This window comes from Podarcis raffonei, chromosome 3, assembly GCF_027172205.1.
Source record: "Podarcis raffonei isolate rPodRaf1 chromosome 3, rPodRaf1.pri, whole genome shotgun sequence".
NCBI classification, from domain to species: domain Eukaryota; kingdom Metazoa; phylum Chordata; class Lepidosauria; order Squamata; family Lacertidae; genus Podarcis; species Podarcis raffonei.
In genome coordinates, this window is record NC_070604.1 from 84223657 (window position 1) to 84237739 (window position 14083).

Here is a 14083-nt window from a genome sequence, read left to right on the forward strand (position 1 = left end):
TGTGGCTCTGTGCCTTTCTTTTAGCAGTGCCTTTTTTTCAGCAGAGACTACTGCTCTGGAGCTCAGCTGAGGAAAAAGAAGAGACTTCCAGGGAGTAATTGGTTAGACACCCGCATTTGTTTGCCTCCATATGTTAAAATTTGATCCTTCACCATTTATATTGGGCATATTTGAGTTGAAATAGACTTCCCGCTGGATTGGACCACAGAGGTTTTGGGTCAGGAATATCTAACTCTAGAATCTAGAGACTAAGATTAAAGATGACCATGCAACACTATTCCTGAAGATCCCAACAAGTTGCATATTATGGTGCAATCATTGTTAAACTGACCTGATTTTTGTGCCAACAAAGACACAGCTTAAGTCAGCCTCTCCTAGTCATCCAGTCCCACTTTATAGGGTGGTTTTACTGAGATAAGTGGAAAACTGGTATTACTAGACTAAAAACAAACAAAAAACTACAGCCTAAAAGTTTAAAACAAAATTAACTTCAAAGAGTTGCAATTATTACGTAATGATCACTTATTAAGAAAATATATGTTTACTGTCACAGTTGGTTTGCTTAAGTACTGCAGTATGTGCTTTGCTGTCACAATTAGAGCTCTGACAAGCAGAGATTTTCAAGTAGGATGGGGTGTTCATAAGCCTCAAGCCCTGCCCCCCCCATCCTACTTGAAGGAAGCTTGGTTAGGAAGCTTGCAGAGTTGGAATAATGTCTCGTAATCAGAAGGAACAGACCAAAGCTATACACCAGAGATGGTGAAGGGCAGCGGATTACGCCTACCACTGTCATGAACCAGTCTCCTTCCAATAAACTATTTCGGTATCAGGAGTTGCTCTGACAACCATATCCAGTCTTCTGTCTCCTACATGCATTCTTTGTGTAGTTTGGATGCAATTCTATGCATATAAAAAAAAACCCTGCCAGCTGGCTTTTATACAAGCGCTGTTTGCATCCATCTCTTATCTTCATTGTGGGTCATAATAGTTCACATTTCTCATAGAACACTTTCAGTATGTTTAAAGTATGAAAATAGATTATCAGGCTAGTTGGGTAATAACAATTTCATTTTTGAAATTGTCAGGGATCCGTAAGTTTTGAGAATCATTATATATATATATATGATCTAAAACAGGCTGGACAAGATATATATATATATCTTGTCCAGCCTGTTTTAGTTATAAAGATCATTTAGTAACTCCCACACTATTACTGCAAACAGTTCAGGAATCTATGACAACAAAACAGCCCTACCCTTCAGAAAAATCCATAACTTAGAGAACTGATCTTACGTAATGTGCGAGGCCCGCAGACATTTCTCAACCAGAAGCATGAAAATGTTTCTAAGATCGAACTAGATTGTGGAAAGCTCAGACAACAGGGGCTTAGTGTTAGCAGAGAATGAACACCATCCACTGCCCATTCACTTCATGGTCCTGTACTAGCTTTACCAGAGGAAAGCAAGGCTCCTTTGTGAAGCAGAAGATTCTGTTGTTCAATGAAATTGTTTCAGTTGCTGGTCCTTTTTTTAACAGAAGACATAGAAGTATTATGAAAATCAAGTTTATCTCCTTATAGAAAATGCTTTCTGTACTAGATAACAAGCTGCTACTGTGGACTGTGTTTGTGTCATATAATTGGCAATAAACGTGCTGCCTAAGAGTACATCTCTTTTAGTAAAGAACCAAATAATATGGAAAAAAAGAAACATAGGGTCTTGGCCTCTTGTTTGTCTTTCCATGGGTCATCTTGGTCTATAGTAGTCTTGACAGGAACATTTGGCAAAAAGAAGTGCAATTCTGTCACATTTTTGTTCTATTAAGTATTTTTCACAATGGAGTTTTGATTGCAATGTTGTGTGTATTTTTTGTAAATTATATCCACACATTATGCCTGTTACAAAGAGGTATCTATCCACCATAGCATGCATCTGACAAACTGGATTTTAGGTAAATGCAATATTATGCTACAATAAATGTGTTGGTCTTAAAATATACCAAAGATGTCTTCTTGTTTTGCTGTAGCAGGACAAATATGGCTATCCCTGTCGAATCTGGCTATAGCCAGTGGTTCTTTTTTTTTTTTTTTACATGGCTTGACATATTGTGTATGTGCATGTTTAGTACAAAAATGTGTTACCGCATCTGACATTACTAGATAACTACTAATGTACACAAATTTCCTACTCTCCCCCTCAGGGAAGGCACTTCCTGTTTTGCTGCTTGACCCTGCTGATGCCCCACTGCCACCCCACAAGCCTCCCTTACCTGTGCTGCTGGAAACCAGTGCTGCTTTTCTGCTAGCAGTGGAGCATTCAAAGCGACTGCCACACCTGGCCTTATGGGCAGGCCTGCCCTTTCCCCCCCTCACATCAGTGAATTTGCCCAGGGAAAATAAATATATACCCAGCTTTTATAACCACACACTGAACCTGATATTTCTAAAAGTCTAAAAATATAGGCCACCAAGTAACACACAAAACACTTTGTTACAGGAGATAGTTTAACACAGACTCAGATGCATGATCAAACTTATTCCATTTCATAAAAATCTATGTACATATAGATAATATTACGTCCCTTAAAATGCACAGATTTCAAGTTATAACACACACCTAGGAACATAAACCCCTAGTGGATAGCCACAGACAAACAATGCAAAAATACAGAGTGCTATTCAGCAACACAAAAGGAATGATATATTGCATGGTGATCGATTTTATGATTGGTTCCAATAAGAATAAATCAGAAAAAGCTAGTTTTAAGTTTAATTGTTGGAGTGGAATGTACTGTGGGTGGTGGTTGCCTGGCAGCTGCCTTTGCTTTGCTCGCCTGGCTTGCTCGCACTGCAGTTTCCAGCCGTATTTTCAATTCAGGGGCTGCTCCCATGACTGTCTTGAATGCATGAGGATAAAGGGGTCCAATGCGTGTTAGGTCTTGGAGGGCAAACTCATGAAGTTCTTTTGAGACCGCAGATGCAGAAGAGAAAGCATTCTCATTCAGTAAATAAGAAATAAGGGTGGGAACAAGAAGCGCAAGCAGTGGGACTCCTAAGGAGAGGGGAAAAGAGAACAGATTTAAAATTATGCACTTGAACTCAGAGCATCATGTTCACTTATTTCTGTTAAAGAATAAAAACTTCAAAATCTCAATCCATTTCTGACTAATACAAATCCAAAAAGGAAAGCCGAAGAACTATTTTTAGGACCGCCTCGCAACTCCACACTGTGCTCAGTTCCAGAACAGCCAAATGTTTCCCTAAGGTACTGTGTTACCATGGGGGCAGATATAGGATACAACTACATTTAGCAATATATAACCTGCAGAAGAACAGGTGGCATTTATTATATTTTCTTTTTGATTCTGTTGAATTATCATAGCATATCACAAAGCATGTAACCCGCACTATTACAGATTTGTTTGCTGCGTGCACTCTGAAGCACAAGTGAACCATCTGCATGTGCAGACCGCCTTTGCTCCTTTTCACTGAAAGAGCCATCTTGGTTTTTAAAAATCAATAATGCAACATACGCTTCACCAATTGAAACAAATAGGTTAGCTTTTTAGAGTGTGAGAGTTCCATGCCTATTACAGAGTCAGACTAGGGTGATTGGGATATATTGAAATGTATCTCCCGGGACCAGAAAAGGGAGGAAAGTGAATTTTACACCCCTCCCCCATTTCTCCTGCAGCTGCCTGTGCTTCCTCCTACACTGTTTCTAAGAGTTAGTCAAATCTTCTGGAGCTGGTATTTCTTGGCAGAGGTTGAGACACACAGTGGGAAAGGGGAGCAGCTATTTTTTGCTGACTCACTCTTCCACTCATGGAAGCCTTTACTGGATCAAATAATCTTCTGTGATTGAAGGGACACAATTGGATACAGTCCATAATCTATAAATTCATAATTTCCAAAAACTACTTTGGGGAAATGCCACATTCTAGGGTAGGTAAAGGTAAAGGGACCCCTGACCATTAGGTCCAGTCGTGGCCGACTCTGAGGTTGCGGCACTCATCTCGCTTTATTGGCCGAGTGAGCCAGAGTACAGCTTCCGGGTCATGTGGCCAGCATGACGAAGCCGCTTCTGGCGAACCAGAACAGCACACGGAAACGCCGTTTACCATCCCGCCGGGAACTGCTAGGTTCCCACTGGGAACTGCTAGGTTGGCAGGAGCAGGGATTGAGTAACAGGAGCTCACCCCATCGTGGGGATTCGAACCGCTGACCTTCTGATTGGCAAGTCCTATGCTCTGTGGTTTAACCCACAGCGCCACCCGTGTCCCTACATTCTAGGGTAGTGTGTTCCAAACCTGGGAGCATTTATTTTTCTTCATTAAAATTGAAGGTGATGTTGCTTTTGGGAGTCCACTAGATCTGTTAGCAGTGACATTGAACTAGGAAACTACAGCCTATCTTCAAAGCATTAATGACATGATTAGCAATCATGCTGTATGGTATTTAAAATTAAATACCAGGTGTAGGTTTAATCCTTCTCTCCCCAGCCACCGTCTATGAAACCATTCCTCCCACTGTGACAATTAGCTTTAGAAAAAGAACTATTAATAATTTGAGAATTATTATTCAAGCTACTTACTATTCTGTTCTTCTCCAAGAGCTACCAGTGTTTCAAGCACTTTGATTCCTTCCTGGACTGCTAAAAGTTCCATTTTGTTGTTTGGGCGGTTGATCTCTACACTTTTCAGTTTCTCAACCATTATTGGTGCCAGCGAATGGATATAGGGGGTTGAGAGGGCTCGATTGGTGTGTTGGAATACAGAAAGCAGAAGCTGGTAGCATTTGGCTTGAACCTAATCACAATAAAAAAAGATTGCTGTGTTAGTTTAGGGTTGGTAGTGAAACCATCACAATGTTAATAACGGTTCATGAAAGAAAAGTGAAAACAAGGCAGTTCAAATGGTCAAGAAATACTGTTACTTGGTAATTATGTCCTAGGTCATTTCATCTGTTTAATAAACAGTATCTGTCATGGTACAAACTCTGGAACTACACAGAGTGCGAATAATTTGGGATAATTGATTTTGTTCCATATTTGAAAATCATAATTCAAGACATGGTAAAGCTTCATTTACTGCTGAGGAATCAGTTAGTAACATGGCAAGTTTTTTTAATTAACAGAGGTATATAGTAGACGAATAGTAGATTAGCTAAAATGTCTTTTTAAAGTTCTGAATTATTTCCTATTCCGACTAAATATTTCTCTGTGTTTATTATAAATGGTATCATCAACTGCTAATGTTCCTAGATCACTATTGGCAGGTTTATGTTCAGGAAGGCTTCCCTGGCACCTTCGTTGTATATATTTAGGCACCAGGCAAAAAACAAACATTCTTCTTTTCCCAGGTTTTTGGCTAATTAAACAATCTATGGCCTTTTAAAATGTGTGGGGAGGCGGTACTGTTTTTGTCTGTTACTATTTGTTTGTTAAGTATTTTTGTGTTTTTATACTGTAAATATGGGACGCAGGTGGCGCTGTGGGTTAAACCACAGAGCCTAGGACTTGCCGATCAGAAGGTCGGCGGTTCGAATCCCCACGACGGGGTGAGCTCCCGTTGCTCGGTCCCTGCTCCTGCCAACCTAGCAGTTCGAAAGCACGTCAAAGTGCAAGTAGATAAATAGGTACCGCTCTGGCGGGAAGGTAAACGACGCTGGCCACATGATCCGGAAGCTGTACGCCGGCTCCCTTGGCCAATAAAGCGAGATGAGCGCCGCAATCCCAGAGTCGGTCACGACTGGACCTAATGGTCAGGGGTCCCTTTACCTTTTATATTGTAAATAGCCCACGTTTATTACCTATTTGAGGTCCTGTATCACTTATTTACTATTAAAAAGCTGTAAGAAAGCACTGCTAGTATAAAGTGAATCCCTGTCTTTTTGAGTAAGATGGTAGCTTTGGTTTGTTAAAATGTTACACCACATTAACCAATCTTGAACCGGAAGTCAAAATAGAAATGTTTTTTATGTTGATATATGGCTATATGTAGGTTAAGTTGTGTAAATGAAGTCCCACTTGCGAACATCTTACATGCACGGGAGAATTAGAGTACATGTAGGGTTTTTTTAACCGCACAAATGGTAGCTTTAGGGAGAGTAAACTTTTAATAAATGCTGGGTCATTGGGGCGAAAATGGAATACTCACCCAAGGATCAGATGAGTTCAGTGCCATTTTGAATCTATTCATGCAGCCATTCTGTAATGACTGCACTCCAATTATTTCTGTGCTTGCAGACCAAAGGAAGAGTGCAATAGCTGTAAGCATGCTGACTTCATCCAGAATAGGCCTTGAGGCCTCTGAAAAAAATCCAGTGAAAACAGGATGAGAGCTTATACTAAAACGGTTTTGAAACAGGCAAAATGAAACTGCTCAGTTACAAAGTAAGAAAATGCTGGAAAATAAACATAATATTTCTGATTTAAATAATAATAATGTTTTATTGCACAACCCTTTCAGCCCAGGTTTTTTGTGGTAAAAACCACCACCACCCTATGATATAACATGGAAGAGGATTGCACTTGATATGTTTCTGGAAAGTAGGTTTAAGATTTTCTGATCCCCATGAGATTTTAAAAACTACATTCCACAGATATAGGCAACATACAGAATGACTTACAATAACGTAATTGTTAAAAATATTGATATATTTAATAATCCAGTATACCGCTGTTTGTTCTGCTTTTTTATTGTTATTAAAAATATGTAACACACTTTTATTTTGTCAAATTAGTCCCCTTTTGTTAATAAAAGAACTGAATTGCTCATGCATCCTAATACTCTTGCCATATATGAAGAGGTTCAAACTCAACAAACATGGGGTTTTTATGGCATTAAAGGAGGATGCTGGACTCTACAAAGAAGCACTAATACACCAAAGAAGATTTGGACACCCCCATACGCATCCTTAATTCCTTTCTCTTTTAATTTTATAGATCTAACAGAAATATCAATATGATTATTGAAATAAGTACACCAGTTTTGGTTCCTATGAGAACAGTCCCTTTTGCTTATTTTTTTAGTAGCTGTGTTTGTATGCAAATTACCTGGCTGAGGGTATTCCAAAATTGAGGCCAAGGTACTGCGGATAAGATTTGTCCACTGTTTGTGTATTTCTTCATTCATTGTCATTGGAAGAGTTACAATACTTTTCAATCCTTGAAGTGCTGCGGAGACTGGCGGGGGGACATGGTTTCCTGTTGTTTTCACTGCAGTATCTTTTAACACTTGAGTTATTAGAAACAGGACTGTGGGCAAAATTGTCATGCATCCTGAAAGATAAAAAACATATTTTGTTGCACATGAGTGTAAGAACAAAATGCTACACCATAGGCATGATCCATAGTTCTATATTCTATGTAGTGTTTCACATGAGCAAGTATTATCTGCTGGGCAGTACCCACTGTTACACACGAAGCATATCGGAGTCATATAACAGAAAAGCCACTGTAGGCACACAGCTATCCATGCACTCCAGAACCACTGGATTTTGTTTGTGTGTCCATCCCACACCACGTGTTAAAATACAACATTGCACATGATGCTTCAAATCTGTCCTGGCATTGTGGAATAAAAGGGAAAGAGGCTCATATCAAACTATAGAAGTAAACATGATTACTATGTTCTACCTCTATTGTTGGAGGAAACATGCTTCTGAATACCAGTTGATGGGAATCGCAAGTGGAGAGACTGCTACTGCATTCAGCACCTGCTTGCAGGCTTCCTGTGGGACTTTTCTTATGCACTCTGTTGCTCTTTCACTTTCCTAGTGAAACTAAAGTATCATATATGTGTCATTTTGGAAGTAACTACGTCCTAACAGGGGACGTGGGTGGTGCTGTGGTCTAAACCACAGAACCTAGGGCTTGCCGATCAGAAGGTTGGAGGTTCAAATCCCCGCGATGGGGTGAGTTCTGGTTGTTCGGTCCCAGCTCCTGCCCACCTAGCAGTTCGAAAGCACATCAAGTGCGAGTAGATAAATCGGTACCGCTCTGGCAGGAAGGTAAACGGTGTTTTTGTGTGCTGCTCTGCTTCGCCAGAAGCAGCTCAGTCCTGCTGGCCACATGAACCGGAAACTGTCTGCGGACAAACGCTGGCTCCCTCAGCCAGTAAAGCAAGATGAGCGCCGCAACCCCAGAGTCGTTCGCGACTGGACTTAACTGTCAGGGGTACCTTTACCTTTACGTCCTTATAGCAGCCGTTCCTGATTGTGCATGGCAATAATGTTAAAAATCTGACTCAAAGCTGCCTATCATTTTTTCATTTACCAAATAAGTTCTGGGTTCCGTTTATTGAAATGAATGCGTACAGATTTCAAGAATGCTCTACTGAAGCAAATCTCTGAGGTTTAAAGGTACTCCATAAACTGACGTGCAGTTTGGGGAAAACAAGTGCTAAAGGAATGGAAATTCTGTCCCTTCAAGGAACCACTGAGGGGCAGGGGATTATGCTGTGAATCGCCCTGAGATCTTTGGATGACGGGTGGTATACAAATTTAATAGATAATAGATGTTTTGGACTACAACTCACATCAGCCTCAGCCAACACAATGCTGGTTGGGAAAGGTTGCATTAGAGCCTGTTTTGCTTGTCTGTGCCACCATCATAAACATTTCTCCAAACACTTTCCACATTTTAAAAACAGGTTTCAACCTGTCATGCTTTCATTTCACTATCCAGGATACACTTTCTGCAAAACCTCTTAAAGAAAGATCTTTAAGAAAGATCTACTGCATTACCAGCTGGGGAACAGAGAGTGGGCAGGTCAGACAGAATTCCAATTGTGGCAGCTACAAGACGAGCACTTTCTTCTGGAAGCTGTTGGGTTCTGCTGGAGATATGACTCGGAGAATCTGACATTTTTGTGCTCAGATGTGGCATGTGTCGTACTAGGATAAACATTAGGAGCTCCATGGCAGCAAATACAAGAGATTTTCCTGGCACAAGACCCCCACTTTCTCCTCCTTCGCCCAACATGGTACTAGTGTCTTTTTCTTTTACATCTTCTTCATCTACAACATAAGAACATAAAAGGCAGTATGTATTAAAAATGTGACTATCATACGGAATACACAGATGACAATATAGAAAGGGATTCAAAATAATGCATAATAAATACTTAAAGTATAAATATAGCTACATAGTATTACAACAATAAAACTGTTTAAAATGTATACATTAATATTTAGTAACTAGACAGCCTCTGTTTACTGTTAGAAACTGTGGTACATACAGAATCAAAGGTGACACAAGTGCTTATGCTATCAGCGCCCTCTCCGATTGCATGGAGCCCGGACAGCCCCGTGGTTTTCCACGGATCTGAGGGCAATGAAACAATCGTTGAGACGGCTAGAGCGCCGGTGGCGAATGACCCATTCTGAAGCTGACTGGACACAGGCTAGAGCTCAATGTCGAGCCTACCAAGTGGCGATAGCAATGGCGAAGAAGACTTTCTTCACCGCCTCTATTGCATCTGCAGAAAACAGCAGCAGGAGACTTTTTCAGGTGGTCCGCAATTTAGCGGAACCACCTGCTACATCGGGGCCCAGTACGGGCCACATGATCTCCTGCAATGATTCTGCAAAGTTTTTTGCAGATAAAGTCGCTCAGATTCGGGAAGAGGTAGATGCCACCGTGTGAGCAGGACTGGGGCGGGAGAGTGCTAGAGTCCTGTCTAGTCAAATTGCGTGGGATCAATTCCAATCTGTTACCTCCAAGGATGTTGACAGGCTGCTTGGACGAGTAAAACCAACCACCTGTCTCCTTGATCCTTGCCCATCTTGGCTTATAAAAGCTAGCCGGGAAGGGCTGGGCGATGGGCTTTGTGGGGTGGTGAATGCTTCCCTCCGTGAGGGAGCCTTCCCAGACCCGCTGAAAGAGGCGGTTATTAAACCGCTTCTTAAAAAACCATCTTTAGATGCGGCCACGATGGCCAACTATCGCCCAGTCTCAAATCTTCCATTCTTGGGCAAGGTGATTGACTGAGTGGTTGCTGAACAACTCCAGGCACGCCTGGAAGAAGCGGACCATTTGGATCCCTTCCAGTCGGGATTCAGGCCTCATCACGGGACTGAAACTGCCTTGGTTGCACTGGTTGATGATCTTCGGTGGGCTAGGGACAAAGGTGAGAGCTGTTTCCTAGTTCTACTGGATCTCTCAGCGGCGTTTGATACCATCGACCATAACATCCTTCTGGACTGTCTTGAGGGGCTGGGAGCTGGGGGCACTGTCATACAGTGGTTCCGCTCCTTCCTCCTGGGCCGTGTTCAGAAAGTGGTGGTGGGGGATGAGTGTTCAGACCCCTGGGCTCTCACTTGTGGGGTGCCTCAGGGTTCTGTCCTCTCCCCTATGCTTTTCAACATCTACATGCAGCCGCTGGGAGAGATCATCAGGGAGTTGGGCTGGGTGTTCATCAGTATGCGGATGATACCCAGCTCTACCTCTCTTTCAAATCAGAACCAGTGAAGGTGGTGACGGTCCTGTGTGAGTGCCTGGAGGCGGTTGGAGGTTGGATGGCGGCTAACAGATTGAGGTTGAATCCTGACAAGACAGAAGTACTGTTTCTGGGGGACAGGAGGTGGGCAGGTGTGGAGGATTCCCTGGTCCTGAATGGGGTAACTGTGCCCCTGAAGGACCAGGTGCGCAGCCTGGGAGTCATTTTGGACTCACAGCTGTCCATGGATGCACAGGTTAAATCCGTGTCCAGGGCAGCTGTGTACCAGCTCCATCTGGTACGCAGGCTGAGACCCTATCTGCCTGCGGACTGCCTCGTCAGAGTGGTGCATGCTCTGGTTATCTCCCGCTTGGACTACTGCAATGCGCTCTACGTGGGGCTACCTTTGAAGGTGACCCAGAAATTACAACTAATCCAGAACACAGCAGCCAGACTGGTGACTGGGAGCAGCCGCCAAGACCATATAACACCGGTCTTGAAAGACCTACATTCGCTCCCAGTACGTTTCCGAGCACAATTCAAAGTGTTGGTACTGACCTTTAAAGCCCTAAACGGCCTCGGTCCAGTATACCTGAAGGAGCGTCTCCACCCCCATTGTTCTACTCGGACACTGAGGTCCAGCACCGAGGGCCTTCTGGCGGTTCCCTCACTGCGAGAAGCCAAGTTAAAGGGAACCAGGCAGAGGGCCTTCTCGGTAGTGGCACCCTCCCTGTGGAACGCCCTCCCACCAGATGTCAAAGAGAACAACAACTACCAGACTTTTAGAAGACATCTGAAGGCAGCCCTGTTTAGGGAAGCTTTTAATGTTTGATGTATCACAGTATTTTAATATTCTTTTGGAAGCCGCCCAGAGTGGCTGGGGAAGCCCAGCCAGATGGGCGGGGTATAAATAATAAATTATTATTATTATTATTATTATTATTATTATTATTATTATTAACAAGTGAAATAGTGTTCAAGCTGTTTCCTTTTACAAATGTAAGGAAATATAGAAATATTTTGATTCTCTTGTGTTATTGAAATGCATCAAAGTATACTAAATAATTCAACTTAGTTTAGGTTTGTTAAGTGTGCAAAATGAATATAAATAGGATGAAGAAAGATACAGTTTGAAATATCCCATCTTCACAAACAAAACTTTGTTCTAATATACTTCATTATTTCTGAAACCCAAAATTAAGGTAACATATCTCACTCATAGTGTTTCTTTTTTCTTGTAGATGATCTTGAGCAGCTCTTACAATCTGCTGCACAACACCAGTAACTAGCAGTTGGACTGAAGGAGGATTGCAGGTCAAGAGGAGTCGATGCAGCACACTCAAAAGTTCAACACCAAGGAGCTAGCAAGAAAAAAAGTTTTTTTCAAAGTTGCATATGATCATAAGCTTTAATAATAAAGCTATCCTACTTTGCTGTAATCCCTTATGTCTCATTTAATCTACATCTGAAAGACTTACAGTGGTACCTCTGGTTACCTACTTAATTTGTTCTGGAAGTCAGTTCTTAACCTGAAACTGTTCTTAACCTGAAGCACCACTTTAGCTAATGGGGCCTCCTGCTGCCGCCACGCCGCTGGAGCACAATTTCTGTTCTCATCCTGAAGCAAAGTTCTTAACCCAAGGTAATATTTTTGGGTTTGAAGAGTCTGTAACCTGAAGTGTATGTAACCTGAAGCCTATGTAACCCAAGGTACCACTATATTCTGTGCATTCACCACTTTAAATAAAGCACTTACCAAATGCATAAACCAGATGCATGCAACCATATGCATCAACCTGGCCTCAACCAGAGCCAGGGCTTTTTCAGCTGTGGCTCCGATCTGGTGGAATGCTCTGTCACAAGAGACTAGGGCCCTGCGGGAATTGACATCTTTCTGCAGGGCCTGCAAGACAGAGCTGTTCCACCAGGCCTTTGGCCAGGGCACAGCCTGACTCCCTCCTTTGGCAATCCTCACAGAACTCTAGCCTAATGGTTGCCATTAATCTGTTTTGAATTAATGAAATGATTTTAGAATGTTTTATCATTTTACTGTTGTTAGCCGCTCTGAGCCCAGCTTCAGCTGGGGAGGGCGGGATATAAATAAAATTTTATTATTTATTATTATTATCATTCAGCCAAAGTTAAGCATTTTTAATTCCGATATGCTTAACTCTCTCAGCTAACTTGATTAGTTTTTGCCCAAATGTTCATTAGGTTCACACCGCTGCACCTGTTTCAGTGTGTCCGAGCTGGCATTTATTGAATAAAAGGTTGAAAGTACAAATTTGGTTCTGTTTTTTCCTCATAATTAATATTTAAATTGAGAAAAATCAGGACAAAACATATTAGTCAATGCTAATCAGTTTGTCAATTTCACAAACTTTTCCATTCCATGACCAATACATGAAACCTTCATTTAATTTATTGTTCCAGCAATCTGCTTTACTTTCTGCATAATCAGATGGCTATCCTAGTTTGCAGTTATAGACTTCAGTGATAATACCTGATCCTCAGCAATGTGGGTTCTAGCACAAGGGGAATCCAATAAAGTGTGCAGAGCTTCTAAACAGGATGTAACATGTTCAACAGGCTCTTCTGGTCGTGGAGAGCAGAGAAACTGTATACTAACACCTGAAAAGCAAATTATTTTAGATTTTAGACGAAACAGAACAACAGTGACTAGTAAAGGGTTTACTGTATTTAAAAAACTATTATTGCATATTGCTGTGCAGACATAAAACACTAGTTTTAATTGTTTTTACATGAGATGACTGTGCACAATACTATTGCAGCCATCAGCAAGTCAAGAGTCTCAGGCTGAAACACAAACACTTAGGCATCCCGAGTTCTGAAAGCTAGAATGCTTCTGTTTCTGGTGCTGTCACAAAGCTAGAGTCCATTAAAATAGGAAATATTGCTACCTGATGATATAAAGCACGACTACAGAATTCTGAAACAACAACACAACATATTACCCAAAATCAAATGCATTCGATCTTTGTTTATCTCTTGCAAAGGTTTGGTGGATGGTGGTGTTCCTGGTGCTGGGTTTAACATAATGGATGTGGCACGTTTCTGTGGATTCAGTATTGCTGCCGACACATCTTCTGTTGATTCAGAAGCATTAAATCCTGTACTATTCAACCACAGTGCAATTGCATGTAGAATTGGGGTCCATGAATTCCGGTAATGCAGTCTAGCTGTATCAATTGTCTCTGGAGTGTAAAACGCTCCACCTGTCAGGCAAAATATTACACTAGATTTCAGCATGGCAATGGAGGCAGAAAGGAACTGAGTAAAAAGTGCATTATCATTTTAAATATTTTGCTAATATCAACTACATCTTAGAATTTCTGCTAACATGCCTCTGCAAACTAGGCCCAAACTCACATGCTTATAGAATTCTTCACATGGTGGCTCACTATCAGTGAAGTCTATCATTCTGACCGTCCCACTGCCAGAAACAGGGCATCCTGGGCTAGTTCATATATTACAAATCCATGAATTGTTCATTTATCACTCCATTTCAGAGATTATTGCAGGAACCAAATTTACTGAAGAACACTATGTTTGAGATTATGTAGGACGATATGAACAATCTGTTTGATTTCATTCAGACATTCGATGTTACTATTTGATTCTG

The 14083-nt window shown here is 41.6% G+C and overlaps 1 protein-coding gene across 2 annotated transcripts in view; it reads right to left on the reverse strand.

Moving 5' to 3' along the window:
- Positions 1-2470: 2470 nt before the first annotated feature.
- The window catches only part of HEATR5B (HEAT repeat containing 5B), a 46964-nt gene continuing 35351 nt past the window's right edge, over positions 2471-14083 (reverse strand). For both annotated transcript variants that reach the window (XM_053382795.1, XM_053382796.1), the window contains 8 exons: positions 13416-13676; positions 12944-13071; positions 11657-11801; positions 8747-9019; positions 7056-7280; positions 6157-6308; positions 4593-4806; positions 2471-3050 (listed from right to left, as the gene is read on the reverse strand). In XM_053382795.1, the coding sequence (XP_053238770.1) occupies positions 2746-3050; positions 4593-4806; positions 6157-6308; positions 7056-7280; positions 8747-9019; positions 11657-11801; positions 12944-13071; positions 13416-13676 (1703 nt within the window). In that variant the 3' untranslated portion in view covers positions 2471-2745. The remainder of the gene's footprint in view (positions 3051-4592; positions 4807-6156; positions 6309-7055; positions 7281-8746; positions 9020-11656; positions 11802-12943; positions 13072-13415; positions 13677-14083) is intronic.